The sequence below is a fragment of the Suncus etruscus genome, chromosome 2 (genome assembly GCF_024139225.1).
Source record: "Suncus etruscus isolate mSunEtr1 chromosome 2, mSunEtr1.pri.cur, whole genome shotgun sequence".
In the NCBI taxonomy this organism is placed as follows: domain Eukaryota; kingdom Metazoa; phylum Chordata; class Mammalia; order Eulipotyphla; family Soricidae; genus Suncus; species Suncus etruscus.
Genome location: NC_064849.1, coordinates 4,081,816 through 4,102,707, shown reverse-complemented (window position 1 = coordinate 4,102,707; position 20,892 = coordinate 4,081,816). Strand labels below are relative to the sequence as shown.

General features: G+C 56.3%; 1 protein-coding gene across 1 annotated transcript; it reads right to left on the bottom strand.

Moving 5' to 3' along the window:
- Positions 1–4,863: 4,863 nt before the first annotated feature.
- On the bottom strand, positions 4,864–19,767 carry GLT1D1 (glycosyltransferase 1 domain containing 1). Its single transcript, XM_049769278.1, has 12 exons — positions 19,661–19,767; positions 17,311–17,459; positions 16,560–16,665; positions 14,582–14,633; positions 12,055–12,091; positions 11,767–11,823; positions 8,625–8,720; positions 8,073–8,122; positions 7,544–7,587; positions 6,639–6,759; positions 5,242–5,340; positions 4,864–5,135 (listed from the first exon to the last, which is right to left on the bottom strand). The coding sequence occupies exons 1-12, from the start codon at positions 19,726–19,728 to the stop codon at positions 4,983–4,985; spliced, it is 1,032 nt and encodes a 343-aa protein (XP_049625235.1). The 5' UTR covers positions 19,729–19,767; the 3' UTR covers positions 4,864–4,982.
- Between the last annotated feature and the right edge of the window lie 1,125 nt (positions 19,768–20,892).

Here is a 20,892-nt window from a genome sequence, read left to right as displayed (position 1 = left end):
TGCCTGGATCTTCGTGGCCTGGCGCAGGGAGTGCACTGGAGGAGCAGAGCCCAGGGAGTCCCAGGAGGCCTCATTGAGGTTCTCATTAGCACCAGGAGCTCTGGTGCAGGGGAGGATCCCCACACCTGCTAACAGGCTGCTGAACTCCTCTGGAACCCCCAACACACACCCCTGGCTTCCCCCTCAGATCCCCTGGAACAGGGCACAGACACTTGGCACCTGGAGGTCTGCTTCACCCAGCCGAGTGCCCCCTGCCTGTCCTGTGGCTGGACCACCCAAGAATGTTCAGAGTCTCACTATAAACAGTTCATGTCCAGCAACCTGACAGTCAAATGCTGCTTACCCAGCCCTCAGACCTCGGGCACTAGAAGTGGGGACCGAAATGGGGGAGTAAAAAGGAGCCCAAAGTTCAGAGATCTCTGGTGCATGTGGAGAAGCAGGTACAGAGCAGCCTCACGCAAGCCAAGGGGGCAAGACAAGGGCCAGCCTGAATCCCTTGGGGGGTGTCAGGACACCAGAATGTCCTCAGCCCTAGCAACTCCCCCATGGCCCAGATCAGAACACTTTGGGTACCTGCCTCTGCCCTCACCCCATGGCCTGTCCACTCTGCGACCCAGGAGCAGTCAGTGGCCAGGAGCTCTGGGGAAGTGGGGCATGGGGGGCACAGCGGATGCTGGAAACCAGGAGCCTTGGCTATTCACATGGGCTGGCACCTGACTATGCAGGGATCTCACCCCGCCATCATGGTGTCCTCAGTCGGGCAGCAGGAAGCTGGAGGAGAGAGGATGGGACCACAGGGATGGGGACATGGGGAATGGAAATGTAGGCCACGGAACAATTTCTCACGCTTCCGATTCCTAGGGGTGTCTTTGTGGTGCTCTGGCTCGAACAAGAGTTTGCCAACAGCCCCCTCTCAGGCCTTGCTCCAGACATGAACTCAGGACACCCATCACCCCCCTCCAAGCCTACAACTAGGGCTGACAACAGGCAGAGCTGGGCGGCAGAAAGGAGGGGCCAGGTGGGGATGAGTCAGAGATGAGGGGACAGAGACAGGAGCTGCTCCGCCCTCCTCCCCCCATGGGCCTTCCACCTTCTCCCTCTTCCTTCCTCCTCCCTCTTCTGCCAAACAACTTTTTTATTCCTTTACTTTTGGGCCACACCTGAGCAATCACTTCTCTCCTCCTCCTCCTCCTCCTTCTCCTCCTTCTCCTCCTCCTCCTCCTCCTCCTTCAGGTGAGCTCCCCACCAACCCGGGAAACAGCCAGCAGGAAGCTGGATCCTCTCGGTACCACAGCAGTGTTCACTTGGTCACCCAGGCTGCTGGGCAAAAGTGGCTGTTTTGCCGGTCTGGGCAGGCAGTATCTGTGTATCTGGAGAGGGTTGGGGTGAGAGACTTGCGTCCCTGTCAGGCACCTGCGTCCCCATGAGACCTGTGTCCCCTTGAGAGTTCTGGTCCCTGTCAGACACCTGTGTCCCCATCTGACACTTGTGTTTCAATGAGACCCGTGTCCCCATCTGACACCTTTGTCCCCATGAGAGACCTGTGTTCCCGTGAGACACCTGTGTTCCTGTGAAGACCTGTGTCCCCGTCAGACACTTGTGTTCCATTTCACACCTGTGTCCCTATGAGAGACCTGTGTCTCCATCAGACACCTGTGTCCCCATGAGACACCTGTGTCCCGTCAGACACCTGTGTTCCTGTGAGACACCTGTGTAGCCCTGTGAAGACCTGTGTCTCATCAGACACCTGTGTTCCCATTAGTCACATGTCCCCATGAGACCTGTGACCCCATCAGCCACCGTGTCCCCATGAGACACCTGTGTCCCATCAAACACTGGTATCCCCTGTGTGTGTCTCACAACTACGTCCCATCTTCGGCTGCGGTGACAGTGAACTGGACCAGGATACTGAGCTGGCGAAAGTGCCTTCAGGCTCCCTAAGCTTTGCCTGAAAAATGAGCTTCAGAAAGGAGGCGGGAGGGGGAGTCGCTATGGGAGACCCAGGAAGGGAGCCCCGCAGGATGCTCGCTGCTTCCCGCACTAAGGACAACAAGGTCAGTGATGAGATGCATAAGGGAGGCTGGGGACGTGCAGAGCTGCTTCCCTCAAGGCTGGGAAGGGGTGTGGTGTGGGGGGTCAGTAGGGTTGGCCAAGGCAGGCTGTGTGCCGCCACTCTGACCCAACCCTGCTCTCAGGGCCGAAAATCAGCCCACTGTTGATTTTGGACAATTCCTAAGGATGAAACCAGACTCAAAGATCATGTGAATGTGTTTGGCTTTATATATTGAGATGGAATCATTTTGGCCACCATTCTACTTCATCTAATTATTACATACTATGCATGAGAATTGGCTACAATGGGGTTGGTGTGGTGGAGCAGTGGTAGGGCATTCGCCTTGCATGTGGCTGACCTAGGACCGACCACGGTTAGATCCCCGGCATCCCATATGGTCCCCCAAGCCGGGAGCAATTTCTGAGCCCAGAGCCAGGAGTCACCCCTGAGCATCACCAAGTGTGCCCCCCCCCAAAATTGGCTACAGAAATACAGAATCAACCTCTAATTGTGTGTTTTGAAGCAGGGTCACACAGATCGGCCTTTTTCCTATGAAATCACAGGCGGCGTGTCTGGCCCCTTCATTCTTCAGGTGTTGGGGCTCTTGCGAACATCGTGGTGAACTTGGAGTCACGGATTCTTGGAGAATGGGGCTTGGCCAGAGACTGCTGCAGCTCGCCAGAAGCTGGGCCCACAGCAGGACAGTTGGGGAGCCAGGGAGGTGTTGTGGGGCCGGGAGGTGATTGGGGGAGCCAGGGATGTCCCATGTCCAGCCGCATGGATCCCATGACCTGGATCCCTACGTCAGGAGATGGTGTCATGGGGGTCTGGGATTTCAGGCCTGGACACACCTGAGCCTCTCCTGGTGTACAGGGCAAACAGGCAGATTTGGTGGGGGGGCAGGGTACGGTCTGGAGCATCTCTGTGGGATGCAGGGAAGCAGGAGAACAGGTAAGGCTAGAAGAAGACCCTTGTCCCCACAGGATGCATCACTCCCCTGAACCGAGGGCAGAACTTGCCACAGGGGGCATGGAGGAGGGGTCAAGGAGGCAGCACACACCCGAGGAGCAATAGGTGCTGGGACCCGAGGTCTCAGCAGACCCATTCCACATGCATGTAACACATGTGTGCACACCTGGATTCGCACTGCAACACATGGACACACACAGCGCGGTACTTATATTTACAGTGCACTGTATAACATACACACACGTACAGTACATGTATACACACATGTGCATATGAGAACACACATGGTCCTGCTGGACCACACAGCATGTCCCTATAGTCTGGGCCAAGATACTCTGCCCTGGGTAGGAGGAGGCTCTTCCTGCCCTGAGGCCACATCTTCACACCTCAGCTGCAGCTGGCAATTCTGGACCCTGCAATAAGCCAGCTTGCTGACATGGCCCACGCACGCTCCCAGCCCATCTACCTGGCCCACACACATGCTCCCAACCCTCTACACGGCCCACAGACACGCTCTCCGCCCATCTACAAGGTTCGCACACACACTTTCCGAGCCCACCTACATGGCCCCCTGTAAATTATCTTTGCTGTTAAATCCTTTTTTGGGTATTTGTGAATCCAAGAACAGTCCCCAGAATGAGAAATTACTTCCCATCCCCTGTCCCCTCTCGGGGGGAGACCTTGGTAATATTTATCCGCAGCAAATAAAAATCCACACAGACAAGAAGGATAGGGTGTAAAAAATTGGGCAAAGAGAGCGAGAGAATCTTCTTGCAGCCTGCAAACAGCTTTTGCCAAGGACCCCTCTCCCCTGTCCATCAAGCTATGTTTTGCCAACTCCACAGCGCCCCACCTGGAAGGGCTAGGTGGGGCAGTAGTCACAGAACAATCCTAAGGAAATACTTTTATATACAACAATTCCAAGAATAATCTTTTTTTTGGGGGGGGGGCCACACCCGTTTGACGCTCAGGGGTTACTCCTGGCTATGTGCTCAGAAATTGCCCCTGGCTTGGGGGACCATATGGGACGCCGGGGATCGAACCGCAGTCCTTCCTTGGCTAGCGCTTGCAAGGCAGACACCTTACCTCCAGCGCCACCTACCCGGCCCCCAAGAATAATCTTATGGAAACTTTTTCATATACTACAGCCCCCCACACACACTCCCAGTCTGTCTACATGGCCTCCACGCATACGCCCAGCCCATCTACACAACCCACACATGCTCCCAGCCCATCTACACAGCCCACACATGCTCCCAGCCCATCTACACAGCCCACACATGCTCCCAGCCCATCTACACAGCCCACACATATGCTCCTACCTGGCTACATGGCAAACACACGCTTTCCACCCATCTATATGGCCCTCACACTTGCTCCCTGTCCATTTACATGGCCCCCCCACACACTTTCTGCCTGTCTACATGGCCCATATACACGCTCCTAGCCTGTCTACACAGCCCACATACATGCTCCTGCTTGTCTACATGGCTCACACATATGTTCCTGGTCCATTTACATGACCCCACGCACGCTCCCCACCCACTTCCTGGATGCCTGAGTGCTCGCTGCCGACCCCAGGCGGGAACATAGGGACAGACTGGAGAGGCAGAATATGCGGTTTATTCCGTGGAAGTGCTCCAGTGTCCGGGACCCGTGGTGGTCTGAGTGGTGTCGGACCCGAAACTGTCCTTGGGGTCTGTTCTTCAGATGTGGGCTGAGTGGGAGGACCGTCGGCCCTTGGGTTTGAAGACAAGTCCCAGTGCCGGTGCTCAAGGGTGCCCGGCCCCAGGGCAGTGCAGGCTGGACTGTCAGAGCCATGAGGGGCAGAGTCTCACCACGATGCCCTGAGCTGGCTACCAGTGCCGTGTGCTCAGGCTTGCTGGAAATGTGCAGGAAGGACCGAGGGTCTGTGAGGGGCACCGGGTGGGTCCCAGGGGCTGGCGTGTGCTGAGCACCCCTAGGCCTCCTGCAGGCGCTGCACCAGGCGTTGGTAGGTGTCCTGCTCACCCCGCCAGGAGTGGCACTGGCCCACATATGCCTTCCCGTTGGCCACCAGCTCCTTCTTCCAGGCCGGCTCGGCAACCAGCCGCTTGGCCAGCTGGAGGAATTCCTGCAGGGGAGTATGAGTACAGAATGTGGTGAGGAGCCAGCCTGCCAGGCGAGGGAGAGGCTGCCCCAGACCCGCAGGGCTCAGCAGCGGCCTGGGACCCCCGTACCTGTGGATTTGCGAACAGCAGCCCCGTGACTCCATGCTGCACCACGGCTGCGTTTCCTGGGATGTTTCGGGCCAGCACTGGCACCTCCAGGTCCATGGCCTGTGGGGGGATAGGGAAAGTGAATCCACTGCCTGGAGGAGCTCAGGAGGCCAGAAGCCAGGCCCAATCCTGAAGAGGCAGCAAAGGAAACATCTGTGGGCCAGGCAGGCGACATCTCTGTGGGAGACGCTGGAGTAGAATCTTCAAGATGACAGGAACAGCCGCGGTGCAGCGCGACTTGTGGGGACAGGGGAGGACAGGTGGCATGGCGAGACGGTGCCCACGCATGTGCCGTGTGCTGTCGGGCGTGAGGTGTGTGGTGAGCGGAGTGCGACAAGGCCATATGGGAATGCCTGCGTGCCCATGACAGAAAGCCTGTGTATGTTCTGTGAGTGTGTGTGAGCAGTCGTATATGTCTGTCAGAATGAGTGTGTGAGAATAGTACTATGCGTGTGAATACGCAAGTGCATGTGTGTACAAGTGTGCAAGAATGTGTGTGCGTATGTATGAGTATGTCTGTCAGAATGAGTGTGTGAGAATAGTACTATGCGTGTGAATACGCAACTGCATGTGTGTACAAGTGTGCAAGAATGTGTGTGCGTATGTATGAGTGTCGTGAGCAGTAGCATGTGTTTTGAGTACACGCGTGCCTAAATGAGTGTGTGTGAATGTGAACACTGGGCGGCAGTGGACAGGCTGGACAGGACACACCATTCTTTCTTGTCTCCCCTGCCTGAGCCTGTGCCAGGTTCAGCTCCAGACAAGCCCCAACTGGACCCAGCCTTCTTGTGGGCTCCTGGCCACCAGTGCTCAGGCTCCAGCTCGGGCTCTGCAGCTCCCCAAGGAAAGTGCCACATCGCGTCAGAGCCCTTCATGGCCTCACGGGGGCCTTGGGGCCGCACGAGGTTCTGTCTGTGATTCTCAGCAGCTCCGGTCGGTGTGTCGGTTCTGAAAGCGTTCAGACCTGGCCCTGAAATCAGCCCCATTCAAGCCCGGCCTGGAGGTTGTTCTGGAGTTTCCAAAAGACTCGGAGCTGCTCAGAAGGCAGAGGCTGGAGCCAGGGCTCCCTCCGGGAGGGAAGATGCACCTCCGCTTACAGAGGAGCACTGCAGCCTGAGCCAGCCTGGGATGGGCATGGAGGGCGAGGAGGCATAGCCACTGCTGAGCATTCATGCACACACGCACACACACACACACACACACACACACACACACACACACACACACGGTTACATGCATACAGAGAGAGGGACAGGGAAAAGGTCAGGGACAGGACAGGGGCCAGGAGCCAGGTGCCAGCCATGTCTGCTCTGCTCCAAGGGACCCCAGGAGCAGCCCCTCGAACTCTCCCACGGTACCTCCAGAATGGCAGCTGACATGCCCTCGGACACGGAGCTGTTGACCAACGCGAAGCTGCTCCTGACAGCGGCGTGAAGGTCCTCCTGCGGCATCTCAGGCAGCAGCCGCACCCCTGTGCTCCTGCCGACACCACATGGGCCTCACCAGGGGCCCAGAAATGCCTCCCAGAACCACTGCACCTGCCCCCATGAGGACGGCTGGGCCATGGGCCATGAACAGACTCAGGAATGGCTTGGACCTTCAGGAGCGACTCAGACTCGAGCACAAAAATAAAGTGGGGAGTCTGGGAACCAGCCTGGGAAAGTCTGTCCCGTGTCTGCACTGTCTCTCTAGGATAAGAGTATAGGCTTGTCCTCCACCCATATCAGGTTTGGCCTGGCCCACCTGGTTGTCCTATTCTGCTCTCACACATGTTGTGGGGGGAAAAGTCCCAAAGAGACAAAAGCAGGACAAGATGTCTCATTCCTTTGTGAATGGAGGGGAAGAGGGTTACCCTGGAGGCTACGGGGGGACTGGACTGGCAGCTGAGTTCTTTCTGGCCCTTCTCTTACTGCTGCCCCTGCCCCATGTGAGGATGGCAGTGTTAATGGCAGAAGCTCTGCAGCCACTCTGTCACCTCTGGCAGCAGAGACAAAAGTGGGAGGTTCTAGAGTCCTGTAAGGACTTACGGAGCTGTACTCGGTGCAGGGGTGCGAGCTAAGCTCCCACCCCATCCTCCCTACCAAGAGCAGGCCCCTCTTCAGGACTCCCATAGTGCTCTCGAGCAGCCAGAGCAAACCCTGGGCCCTCAGTCAGTTTTCTTCTGGATGGAGAGAGAAGTTTTAGGGCAGGAGGTTGCGACTTTGGGGACAGGGAATAGCCTGGGATTCTGGGGCTCCTGGGACCAAAAGCTTCCCACACTTACCTTTGGACTTTGGCCTTAACTTCTCTGGTAAACACTGGATCCACCTGGAAAGATACTGGAAATGCATTTCCTGCACTGGAGACAGGCAGACTTAGTGGTTGCACAGGAAAAGCCAGAAAAGCTGGAACAGAAGCTTGTCTTGCCCCAGGCATCAGAGCTGCAGGGCTATAGGGCAGGGTCCTGGGAATAGCCCATCTCTTGTCTGGCCTGCCCAATGAGTCCTCCTCCCATCCACTGGGTCCTAGCCCCACCTACTGAGTCCTCGCCCCACCCACCAGGCTCCCCTCCCCTGGAGGGGTGCCATGGGACCCTGCCCAAGCAAGATTTAAGCTCCAGGGCATTGCCTGCCTATGCCCCATGCCTGGGCCTCCAGGTAAGGACGGGGCACCCCCAGAGGTATGATGGATTCTTGGTGGCCATGTCTATGGCTCCTGCCTGACACAGACCTGCCCTGAGGTTCTCTTTGTTGAGATGTGGGCATCAGTGGCCCAGGAGGCATATGTGGGAGTAGGGGCACCCGCCTACTCACCTCAGGGCCTACGATCACCAGGTACACCCCGGGCTCCTCCTGGTGCCACTCTGGAGAGGAAGGAAAGATCGGTGGGCTGGTTTCCCAGTGCCACAGAGCCTGAGCCCAGCCTAGCCAAGGTCCCATGCCCCGTGGCACCCTGCACTGAGTATTCGCTACAATAAGTGCCACTGGCTAGATCATCTTTACTAGGAAGTCACTCCAAGGAGGCCAGAGTGACAGCACAGCAGGGAGGGCATTTGTCTTGCACACGGTCAGCCCAGGTTCGATCCCGGCATCGCATAGGGTCCCGAGGTCTGAGCACCACCATGACCCAACCCCACCTCCAAAAGTCAGCCTCACCCAGGCACCTCATTTCTCGGCTAAGGGTGGCATGTTCCTGAGTTTATGGGGAGCTGGGGAACCAGAGGGAAGCAGGGACACTATAGGGAAAGGCTCCCGAGCCATGGGGACAGAAAAGGCGGTGGATGAGGAGAGGAGAGCAAGAGGAGGAGGAGGAGAGGAGGGAGGAGGGATGGGAGGAGCCACACTCCACACCAGGCCTGGTCGCACCTGAGAAAGCATCCAGCAGGTATAGGGGGTCCTTGACGGGGCGCAGGCCACAGACGAGGATGAAGACATACAGCCTGTCTATGCTCGGGATGATGTCTGCAATGGAGGGTCAGGGCTGCGGCGCAGGCTTCCACCAGGGAAGAAACATCCACTGGCGGTCCTGAGACCCCCTCCACCAGCTCACTCTCAAAAACAGTTTGGGTGGTTTCAGGCTTTCTAAGGGGTGCTCAGGGCTGCTCCTAGGACATACGGCTCAGGTCTGGGTGGGGGGTCCAGGACCCAGAAGTACTGGGGCTTAGGGGTAAACCTGGCGCTGCCTAGGGGGCTAATACAATGTTGAGGCTCATGCCTGTCCCCCTAACCTGTGAGCAGTCTCCACCCCTAAGTTCCAGCAAATATTTATTATTGTGCAAGTAATCAGCCCTGGGGAACTCCTGACAGAAGAACACAAAGTGTCGTTGCTTCCAAACTCTCCCATCAAAAAGTTTCTCAGCTCTGTCCCTGCAGTGCCCAGCACGGAATAGGCCACCACCCAGCCCAGCTCTCTGGACCGCCATGACAGAACCTCACCTGTTGGACCCCTCACACGGGCTGACGCCACTCACAACCACAGAAGCTACATCCAAACCCTCTGGAGCCACCACAGTGACCACACGGGGGAATGAAGTGAGCTTCCCTTTGGGGGGCTGAGGGGCCACGCTGGCATCTCATCGAGTTTCTCTAAGGCCCTATTATGAGTGTCCTGAAACATGCCCAGAAACTTGAGCCTCATGGTCATCCGTGAGTGACCCAGAGCCCCAATTTGAGGCCCTGGACAGTCTGTTCTGAGTGTCTCCATGAATCCCTGTGGCTGGAGAGGCCACTGGGGGAAGGGAAGGTAAAGGAAAGAGGAGAATGGGAAGAAGGAAGAGGAGAGGAGGGGAGGGGAGGAAGGGAAAGGAAGAGAAGGAGGAGGAAAGAAAGGGGAGGAAGAGAAAGGAAGGGGGAGTAAAGGAAGGGGGAGGAAGGGGGAGGAAGGGGAGGAAGAGAGGGAAGGGGTAGAAGAGAAGAGGGAGAAAGAAGGAAGTGGAAAGGAAAGGGGAGGAAGGAGAGGGAAAGAAGAGGAAAGGAAGGGGAAGAAGGAAAAGGGGAAGAAGGGAAGGAAGAGGAAACTAAGGGGAGGGAAGGGAGGGGGAGGAAGGGAAGGGAAGGGAGGGAAGAGGAAAGAAGGGGGAAGGGAAGGAAGAGGAAAGGAAGGGGAGGAAGGAAAGGGAAGGAGAGGAAGGGAAGGGAAGGAAGAGGAAAGGAAGGGGGAGGAAGGAAAGGGAGGAGGAAGGGAAGAGAAGGAAGAGGGAAGGAAAGGGAAGAGGAGGAAGGGAAGAGAAGGAAGAGGAAAGGAAGGGGAGGGAAGGGATAGAAAGGAAGGGCAGGAAGGTAAGGGAAAGAAGAGGAAAGGAAGGGGGAAGGGAAGGGGGAAGAAGGGAAGATAAGGAAGAGGAAAGGAAGGGTGAGGAAGGAGAGGGAAGGGATAGAAAGGAAGGGGAAGAAGGGGAGGGAAGGGAGGGAAGGGAAGGGAATGGGGAGGATAGGAAGGGGAGGGAATGTGGAGGAGCGAAAGCAGCCACGGACAATGCACTCAAGCTGTTCTTTCCCGCTAGCAACAAAACAACTCGAAAATGAGGACCCTGAACCCCTATTTATAACAGTTGAAATAATAAGCACTGAATAATAGAAGCTGGAGGAGGCACTTTCTCACAAAGACTTAGAGAACTCAGTGGATCATCAGGGAGACGGAGCCAATTCGAATACATGGACACTCCCACCGTCTGCCGCAGGGTGTTGTTGAGTATGGCCAGCATTGTGGAGCATTGTCTGTCTGTAGCTGAACACGTGGGGCACACACCCTGTGTCCCTCACCCCCCCCCCCCCAACACAGAGCACACGAGTGCTTTGACCTCTTAAACATACAGAGCTCACGCCCTACTTTCCCCTAACCTGACTGGCTGAGACACATTGTAAATATCGTAAAATCTCACTTAAAATAAAGCGAGTTATTTCCCCTTCCCACCCTGAAGTGGCTCAAGGATGGTTTATTTGTAAACTGGCTACCCACCTGGGATACGACCTCACCAGCGACACCTACACTGCCCAGCACTGTTGAGTATTGTTGAGTACTGTCAAACACTGTCGAGTATTGTTGAGTACTGTCAAGTACTGTCGAGTATTGTAAAGCACACCGTTGAATATTGTCAGGTACTATTGCATGTTGTTGAGCACTGTCGAGCATTGTTGAGTATTGTCAAGTACTGTCAAGTGCTGTTGAGTATTGTCAAGTACTGTTGCATGCGTTGAGCACTGTCAAGTACCGTCGAATACTATTGAGTATTATCGAGTACTGATGTGTACTGTCGAGTACTGTTGAATACCGTCGAGTATTGTCGAATACTGTCGAGTACCGATTCTCCTGAAGTTGATCTACAAATGCTATTTCAGACACTGCAGAGAGCAAGAGTGACTAAATTCAAGCACAGCTAAAGAGACGGGCAGGGCTAAGGTGCTCTCCACATGGTCCTACCAACACAGACCAGACACTCGTCAAAAATATCACTCAATAGGGGCAGAGCAGTGGTACAGGCGGTAGGACGTTTGTCTTGCACCAGCTAACCTAGGATGGACTGAGGTTTAATCCCCTGGCATTCCATATAGGCTCCCAAGTCAGAAGGGATTTCTGAGTGCATAGCCATGAGTAACCCCTAAGTGCCACTGGGTATGACCCAAAAACAAAAAACAAACAAACAGAAAACAACAAAAAATCGCTCAATAAATGATTCAAGACTTTTTGGACCAGAGTGGTAGCACAGCAGTACGGCATTTGCCTTGCATGCAGCTGACCCAGGACAGATGCGAATTTGATCCCCGGCATCCCATATGGTCTCCTGAGCCTGCCGGAAGCAATTTCTGAGCACAGAGCCAGGAGTAACCCCTGAGTACCGCTGGGTGTGACCTCCCCCAGAAAAGGAATTTTGATCCCTAACTCAAACCATGCAGGGGGAGTCCCCTGACCAGATAGGGTGAGTCCTCACTAACCACACAGGGAGGTCCTCACTGACCACAAGGGTCCCCTGACTGCACAGGTCCTGACCAGCCACTGTCAGTAGCTCACCCAGGCGCTGAAGGAATTCGTTCCAGTTCAGGTCAGCGTTGGGTGTTGTGATGATTCCTGAGGAGAGTCAGAAGGAGAAAAAGGCTGGGTGACATGGTAAGGGTGATCCTCCCTTCCCCCCAGAACACTGGGTTGGACCTGGGAGTCCCCCAGACCCTTCACCTGCCCACAGGGACTGAGGCAAGACCTCCATTCCTGCCTGCATGGGTACAGACTTGACCCCGAGCCTGCCCGTGAGTACCTTGCACCCCTGTACCCAGCACCTGTGATGCAGAGACTGGCACTCACCTTGGCCCTGCACAAACACCTTCCCCTGGATGTGTGGCTGGGGAGAGATGGGGGAGACAGGCAGGGTCAGGGGTCCTGAGAAACACTGCAGTTCCATCTACACCGCATGCACACGCTTCCTTGAGGGGCAGAGCACCTTGTGGGTGGCTTCTGACCCAGAAGTGAGCACCTGTCAGGGGTGTAGCATGGGCACGAAGCTCAGCAGCCCTGGGTACCGCCTTCCCTCCATGTGGGCAGGGGTCAGTTCAGCCAACCGCTCCTTTGGGGTTTGGGGCAAGAGAATGAGGCAGCGATTGGGGCAGAACCATTGGTGCCCATGCCTCATCCTGTCCCATCACTCGGAGGGAGTCAAAACCTGCTTCTCCAAAGCTGCAGAAAGTCCCAACTTTAGGCTTGAGTCTTACACTCAAAATTGCATTTTTTTTCCAGTGGCGGAGCAGTGGCGCTAATGCAGGGGTCTCAAACTCGTAGCCCGCAGGCCATTTGCCGCCCTCCGTACAACATTTTGTGGCCCTGCCCTAGAGGAATCTTTTTTTTTGTTTTGTTTTGTTTTGTTTTAGTTGTTTGGGTCACACGCCCCAATGTTCAAGGCTTACTACTGACTTTGCACTCAAGGATCACCCCGACTTTGCCTCCTACGGCCCGCAGGTAAATTGAGTTTGAGACCCCTGCGCTAGAGGTAAGGTGTCTGTCTGTCTTGCAAGCGCTAGCCTAGGACGATCCTTGGTTTGATCCCTTGGGTGTCCCATATGGTTCCCCCAAGTCAGGAGCAATTTCTGAGAGCATAGCCAGGAGTAACCCCTGAGCGTCAACCAGTGTGGCCCACCCCCCAAAAAATATTGCGTTTTTCTACAGAAATGCACTGGCATATCCCAGCCCTCCCTGCCATACAGAAGCGGGGATGGACACGAGTTTGATCCCCAGCATCCCAAACCTGCCAGGAGAGACTTCTGAGCGCAGAGCTAGGAGGAACCTGATGTGGCCCCCAAACCAAGCAAACAAAACAAAACAGAAGCAGGGACAAAGCCACATCATCAATCCTCTTCGGACCCAGACTCTTGACATCACCGGATTTGAGTGCACTAAGAGTCTGTGATGGTGGACAGGCTGAAGGAGGACCTGCATCCCCAAATAGGGCCAGGTGATCCAAAAGCTGGATGGGGATTTTGGACCTAGGAACGAGCTTGATTGGCCACGGAGCAGAATTCATAGCAGCCGCTGATTGAGTCCCAAATCCTCCCAAAACAGCCAGATGAACAGGCTGAATCATCAACCTTTGTTATTTATACGATTTTCACTTGCAGAAGCGAAGGTACCGAGCTGAACTCGATTGAAAAAATCACCCACCCGGAAAGAAAGGCTGCATTAAAACAACAGATCTGACTGGGAATGAAATAACCTCCTTCCCTCACTTCAAACATGCAGATGGGCCAGAGTGGCAGCACAGTGGGGGGAGGGCGTTTGCCTTGCACATGGCCAACTGGGGCTTGATCCCTGGCATCCTAAAGGGCCCCCCAAACTTGTCAGGAGTAATTCCTGACTGCAGAGCCAGGAAGAACCCCTAAGTGCCACCGAGTGTGGCCCCAAAACCCAAAACCATACAGACAAACCTGTTTATATTTTATTGGCTTCCTGGAGCCGTGAGAAGTGTTACAGGGTTCTGCACCATTTCTGGTGTACTATTCTGCTGAGTGTCTCCCCTGGTCTGCTCTAAGAAGAACCCCGGGGGTGTTGGGACTGATGGTCTCTGTCCTTTAGCACCAGAGTCCCCCATAGTGTGTGACAGGAAATGTTTCTTTTGCATCTGCCCACCAAGGGGGATGATGCTGTCTTCTGTCTTCCCTGGTCCCGAACTCCCACAACCCCCTGGGAGCTGATGGCTTCCCCACAGCCAGTGATACCCTGGACCTAGAACCCACAACCTAATCCCTAGTTGTCTCTCAGAAAATAGATCAGGAGTCCCAAGATTCCCCTTCACCCAGTTTCCTTCTGCCTGTATCCCCCTGAGTCAGTTATTAAACCTTTATGTTTCTTTTTTCTTTTTTTCTTTTTTTCTTTTTTTTTTTTTTGGTTTTTGAGCCACACCTTGTGATGCTCAGGGTTTCTTCCTGGCTCTCCACTCAGAAATTGCTCCTGGTTCAGGGGACCATATGGGACACCAGGGATCGAACCCAGGTTCATCTTGGATTGCCCGCATGCAAGGCTAACACCCTACCACTGTGCTATCGCTCCAGCCCAATGTTTATGTTTCTGTCCAAACACTTTTATGGGGGTGGGTCTAGTTGAGGGTGTACAGGCAGCCAGGCCAGCCCTATTGTGGGTCCCCTGGGGTGGTGGTCCAGAGTAGGGAGGGCACTGCTGAGATTTTGTGGAGAGGGAGGGGTGAGGAGAGAAGTTGGGGAGGACGGGGAGCAGAGCCTGGCTGCTCCTGAGGATGTGGGGACACTCTCGGATGTCCCTGGCACTCAGACAGGTTTCAGGGGCACACCCCTAGGGAGAGATGCCCCGAGCTGCCCCCAACACCTACCCACTGTCTATGAGCCGTCTCCCTCATGGCCTCCGTGAACGCCACAGCAAACCTGCAGGAGAGGAGGGTGAAGGTGTAGGGTACAGCTGCCCATGCTGAGATGGGGGATCCCCCCACCCCTCCAGTCAAGAGCACAGACTGGTACGGGGGTCCAGAGTCAGCCCAACCTCAGCCCAGAAAACTCAGGCCGCAGGGAAGGCAGCTCATAAATGACCGTTTCTCAGACACTCCCATTGAGGCCCGAGCAGCCTGAGATTTGCAGAAGAGTCATGCTGCCCGCCGTCCATGCCAGGATGTGCCCTCGGCAGCCCAAGGTGCTAGGAGCATTCATCCCTGCAATCAGGGCACATTCCGAGCTCCCCTTGGCACTGCCAGCCTGAGCCCAGCTGAGTCCTCACAGGCCAAGGGACCCCAGAGCAAACACAGCACTTTGACTTTCGACAAAGGTGCCAGTGGGTGATACAAGAAATCTGTGACTCCTGTGACTCTCCTGCCATCACCCCAGACAATACCTCCAGGTCTGACCCATGTGTTCCTAACACCCACACACTAATACTGGTGAAAAAAAAAAAAAAAAGCCCTCAGATAGATACACTCAAAGTTATTTTTTTTTTTTTTTTTTTTTTTTTTTGGTTTTTGGGCCACACCCGGCGGTGCTCAGGGGTTACTCCTGGCTGTCTGCTCAGAAATAGCTCCTGGCAGGCACGGGGGACCATATGGGACACCGGGATTCGAACCAACCACCTTTGGTCCTGGATCAGCTGCTTGCAAGGCAAACGCCACTGTGCTATCTCTCCGGGCCCCACTCAAAGTTATTGTGAACAGGTTGAAGCACAGCAGAGAGGATGTTTGCTTCCCATGTGGCCAACCCAGGCTCAATTCTCGGCACTCCATAGGGTCCCCCAAGCCTGCCAGGAGTGATTCCTGAGCACAGAGCCAGGAGGAACCCCTGAGGACTGCCAGGTGTGGTCTAAAAACCAAAACCCAAATATTATGGTGACCATGCAGAGTCATTCCCCCTCTCTGGAAGGGAATAGGCAATTAGAACCACCACCAAAGAAAGTACTGTGACAGGTCTCCCTTCAAGGACCGCCCAGCCACCTGATTTCCATGTCTACCACACAGTATACCTAGGCACATATAAATAAGTATATGAATGCATGTGCAGTCATGATCATATGTGTGCAAACACATGGTTTCTGCTCTAAAGGCTGCCTTGTCATAGGACTTGTACCCAGGTGCTCTGGTCAAGAAAGAGGTTCGGCCAGAGTGCAGGACCTGGGCATCCCTGGCTGTGTGAGGAGCCCCAGTTGGACCCAGCAATTCAGATCACTGCAGGGTTGGCAGGACACAGCCAGTCCTCGTGGTCACCCACACTCTGTCTTGTGTGTCACACAGCATTCTTTTGGTTGTTTCTGGGAAGACCCCCCTAGAGTCTGTCAGGTACCCCAAACCTGCTCATGGGAGGCTCCTCATTAGGCCTGTTCATTCCCTGATGATGATGATGATGATGAGATGATGATGATGATGATGATGATGATGGGGAGGGGGGGAACATGGCTCCTAAACTCAGGCTGAGACCACATTCCTGCTCTGCAGCTTGGGGTTTTCTCCAAAGAACCCCACTTCCTAAGGCAGGGGGCAGGAAGTTCCTCAGCCATGGGTTCCCTCCTGGAGCTGGACATTCCCATCGGGCCCTGACAGGGAGGCTTGGCCATATGGGGTATCCCACAGCACCTTTGGGTTGGGGTACAAAGAGCACTCCACGAGAAAGACTGGCATGAGTCTTCAGAAAAATGAACAGGGATATGGGGGACATGTCCAGGCTCCCCATTAGAGTGAGGGGGAGCTGGCTCGGGGCTGTGGGTTTTCCTCAGTTTCCCTCCCTGAGACAGGAGAAGGTCAGTCCCAGGTGGACATAGCAAACCAGGAAAAGGAGAGGAAGGGCGCAAAGGCTGCCTTTGTGGGTGGCACCTACCTGGCTTCCTCCAATACCCTGCCCATCACGTGACGCTTGTCCTCCTGATTCACATCTTCGTTTAAGTCTGTGCCACCAAAGATGATGCCAAAGGGCACGGCCAGACCTGCCAAGGGGCCGAAGGGGGGCTATGGACCTGTGTCCCTGGTGCCCCCACAGGGCCTCTGAGGGCCAAGAGCCCAGTACTCAGGACAAGGTTCACACATGAAGGTCCCTGCCAAGAGGCAGCTGGCAGGACAGCAGGGCCACAGGGAAGCCCAGGCTTCGTCCAGGCACAGGTGGCGCAGTGGCAGGGTCGGGTCCTCACAGTGTCCCTGTGAATCCACTCACCCTCAGACCCCTGAGATCCACCCTAGGTGCGGCCTGAGCTTCCCACGGCAGCAAGGAAATGCCCCCAAATGGCCAGAAGGACAACAAATCCACGGGGCTGCCTTCTCTGAGGTGTTGGGAGAGGCTGCTCAAGGAAACCACTTCTAAACTGCTCCCTCCCTTCCTCCCTCCCTTCTTTCCCTCCTTCCTTCTTTCTCCCCTCCCTCCCTCCCTCCCTCCCAACTTCCCTCCATTCCTCCTTGATTCAGACCTTCATTTGGGCTGTGCCAGGCATAGCTAAGGGCTCCCTAGAGGTGCCCAAGGACCATCCTGTACAGGCCTGAACCTGGGCACCTGCTGGCTCCACTGAGCTCTGGCCTTCCGGTCGCCTCCCGGCCCCAGTCCTGCCTACGGATGGGTCTGAGGCCTCTGCCCAGCTTACCCTGGAGGAGCCTTCCCCCGCGGTAGAGGTGCAGAGCCAGGGCGGCCTCCACGCCATCTGCCTGTACGAGACGAGCCACCTCGGACGGGCTGTCAAAGTCCAGGGCATCCCTCAGGACACAGTCATGCCCGGCTGCCTCGAGATGGGAACTGGGTGCAAAAGATGAGTGGGAGGAAAATGAGACAGGGTGTCTGTGTGGGTCTGTCTGTGTGTGTTTGTGTATATCTGTGTGTTCCATGTGTGTCTGTATGTCAGGGTGCCTGTGTATCTGTGTATTTCTATATGTGTCTGTCTGTGTGTATGTGTCTATATGTGTCTGTGTGTATCTATGTGCCTATGTCTGTATGTGTTTGTGTCTATATGTATTTATGTTTGTGTGTGTCTACAATTCTGTGCCCACGGGATCCTCTTGGTACAGTTTGGGGAACGCATACGGTTCCAGGATAGAGTCAATGCCTGAGCCAAGTGGGTCCCTAAATTCCCACCATGGATCTATGATGAGCTGCCAGTCCCTCAGTCTCTGCAGGGGGAGGTGCCGAGTCCACCCTCGCCCCGGGTTGGGCCCTGAGCGAGCCCTGACCTTTCTGCCTCCCTCCTGTGGCTTTCCTGGAATGGAGCCCACACCTGGCTGGCTGGCCAGAGAGCCGTGCCCATTCTCTGGGCACCATGCCCAGTCCAGAGGGTGAGCACGAGGGTGGGGCGAGGCCTGGGGTGAGGGGGCAGGAGGGTGGGGTTTGTGGGAGGAATCTGCACCCAAGGCAGGTGTTCCCCATAGCCCTGGCTCCATCCCGAGTGGGCCCTTTCCACAGCCTGCTCCTCCCAGTGACAGGCCCCGGACCCTACAGTGAGCACAGCAGTTCAAGTCTCTGTCCCCAGGACCCCCAGAGAAGCAAGCGCCAACTCCCCACTGGGATGTCCCGATTCTTTCCAGAGGCCTTCGTGGCCTCCTGCTCTGGAAAGCGATTCTCCTGCGAACAACATATGACCTGGCCAGTTCTGTCTCTGCCTGTGCTGGTTCTGGCTGAAGCTACACCCCTACCCACCCTCGGGCAAAGTCCTTGAGGCTCAGCCCGGCTGTCCCAACTCCATCCCCACTACACACAATTCTGTCTCCTGCTCTGTCATCCGCTGTCCCTGGCTCTGCCCTTACCTCATGATCCTCCTCCAGACCAGGAAGTCTGTCTCACCATATGGCCCTGAGCCCACCCATTTCCTGTGGTGCTGGTGCCCTATCACTGAAGGTCAGACGAACCTGCATCAGACAGGCGTCAGCCTTTCCTGGAGAGTCAGAGAAGGCTCTGGGGGTGGTGTCACCCCCATCAGGCACCTCTAAGACCTGCTGTAGTGCGGAGACCATCTATGAGCGCCCAGGGATTTGGGCTGTCTCCTTCCAAGCATCCAGAGTCACTTCCTCAGGGACCAGGAGCACAACCTTCTCTGCAAGCCTCCCCGGGCACCAGCCGCTCTGGTGCTGACACCGCCTACACGGCGTTTCCCACATCGGGTCTGTGGCCTCTCTGGTGCTAGGCCTGGCCTCATTGAGTCAGAGGTCCTCTCTGAGCCCCTCCCAGTGGAGGCTTCCCCCAGGCCCTCTGCGCAGCCTGAGTCCAGGGTGGAGTCTCAGTCATGTCTCCATGGAGGCGTTCACAGCCCTCACTCTGTGTTCCATGTCCACCTCTGCTGAGCTGGGGCTGTGGGCACTAGGCTGGCCGATACTGCCCTTGCTGCCCGGTGCCAGCCTCAGCAGCCCCGTACCACACATGCAGCAACAGGGGCAGCCGGTTGAGAAATTGCCTTATGCAAGTTGCAGTTGCTTAAGAGAACAAATGAGAGGAGATAGCAGTGAAGGTCGAGAGAGACAGAGACAGAGACAGAGACAGAGAGAGACAGAGAGAGAGAGGAGAAAGGAGAGAGAAAGAGAGAGGAGGGGAGGGGAAAAGGAGAAAAAGAGAGAAAAGGGGAGAGAAGAGAAAGGAAAGACAGAGGGGAGAAGAGAAACAAGGCACCAGAAGGAAAGCGCTTGCAGGCAGAGCCCGCAAAAGCAGGCACCCCATCTGTGAGCAGGTGATGGGGTGGGGGGACCCCCAGCTTCCCGTGCTGGGGGGAGAAGGTCATCTCCCCGTGCTCCCACCCTGCATCCCTTGGCCAAGGCACCTGCACCCTCTCCCTGGAAGAGCAGCAGAGGCGGAGCCAGCCACCGGGGCCTGGGCAGGCGGGGAGCCCAGAGAGCAGGGCGCAGGGTGCTGCTGGGCGGAGAAGGGAAGGGATGGGAGCAGGTGCGCGCGCCCTGGCCGCCTCTGGGGGTCCCGCGCGCCCCGCCGCCGTCCGTTTGCCCGCGCCCCGCACCTACCGGACGCGCCTGGCCGTGACGGCGTTGCCCGTGTGTCGCCGCAGCACGGCCAGGAACAGGAGCCGCATGGCCCTCCGCCGCCTCCAGCCCGGCCGGCCTGGCCAAGTGGCAGTGGCCGGGGCGGGGAAGGCCGGGGCGGGGAGGGCCGGGGCCTGGGCCTGGGCTCTGGGTCCCACCCGTGGTGCCGGGCTGGAGATGCGCGCGGACCGCCCCGCACAGACATGCCATGCGGTGGGCTCGTGTCCGCGTCCACGGGGCATCCCTGGCCAGGGATGACAGTGCGGGTGACAGCCCAGCCTGGCCCCTGGCACAGGGGGCCAAGGCAAAAGGCAGCAGGGGAGGTGCCCACGGCCGGTCCTGGGATGGCATGGGCCTGCTGCCAGGATGCTGTGCGCCTGTGCCCGCGGAGGCCAGCAGAGGGCACTGCCCTTGTCCTTTTTGGGGGGATCCAGGGGAAACCCCCCACCCCCTCACCGGGCGCAGGTGATCATCCTCCTTGCAGGGAGCAGCCCAGGCCTCGAATCAGTGGATCCACTTTGGCCTCCACAGCCACAAGCACTGACTCCCTAAGGTTCGGCCCCAGCCCCAAGCACCCCTTAGCTCTGCGCTCTGAGCACCCCCAGATTCTAACTTGCCTTGGGATTTAGCCAGACCTGACATCCTGCCCTCTCTGCTTCCCCCTGCCTGATGGGTGGTGGGATTTGGCTTCCAGCTGAGCAGTCTGTGGGCCTGGATACACACAGGGAGATGGTACTTGAGGACTCTGATTCCTGGCCGGTGGGCAGAGGCAGCTGCCTGCTTAGACACAGGAAAAGCCAAAGTAGCCTGACATACAGAGACACATCCACACACGGACACACATGGACACACAGATACACACAGACACACACAGGCAGACATACGGAGATACATATAGACACACACACAGAGAGACACAAATAGACACAGACATATATTTTATATCTACACACATACACACACAGGACTTGGGGCGCACACTCAGGCTTTGCTCAAGCCACCCACCCCACCCACCCTCACCCCCTGTATGTGGTGTCACCTCCCCAGCACCCAGAGACAGACTCCTTCTGGAGCACCGAGTTCAGAGTAGCCTACCAGCACTGCCAGGGTGACCCCCCCACCCCACCCCACCCCACCCCACACAAAAACAAGTACAAGTTCCCTCATTCTTTGAGCAAATTTGCTTGGCTTTGGGTAGTGGAAGCAGGGAGACA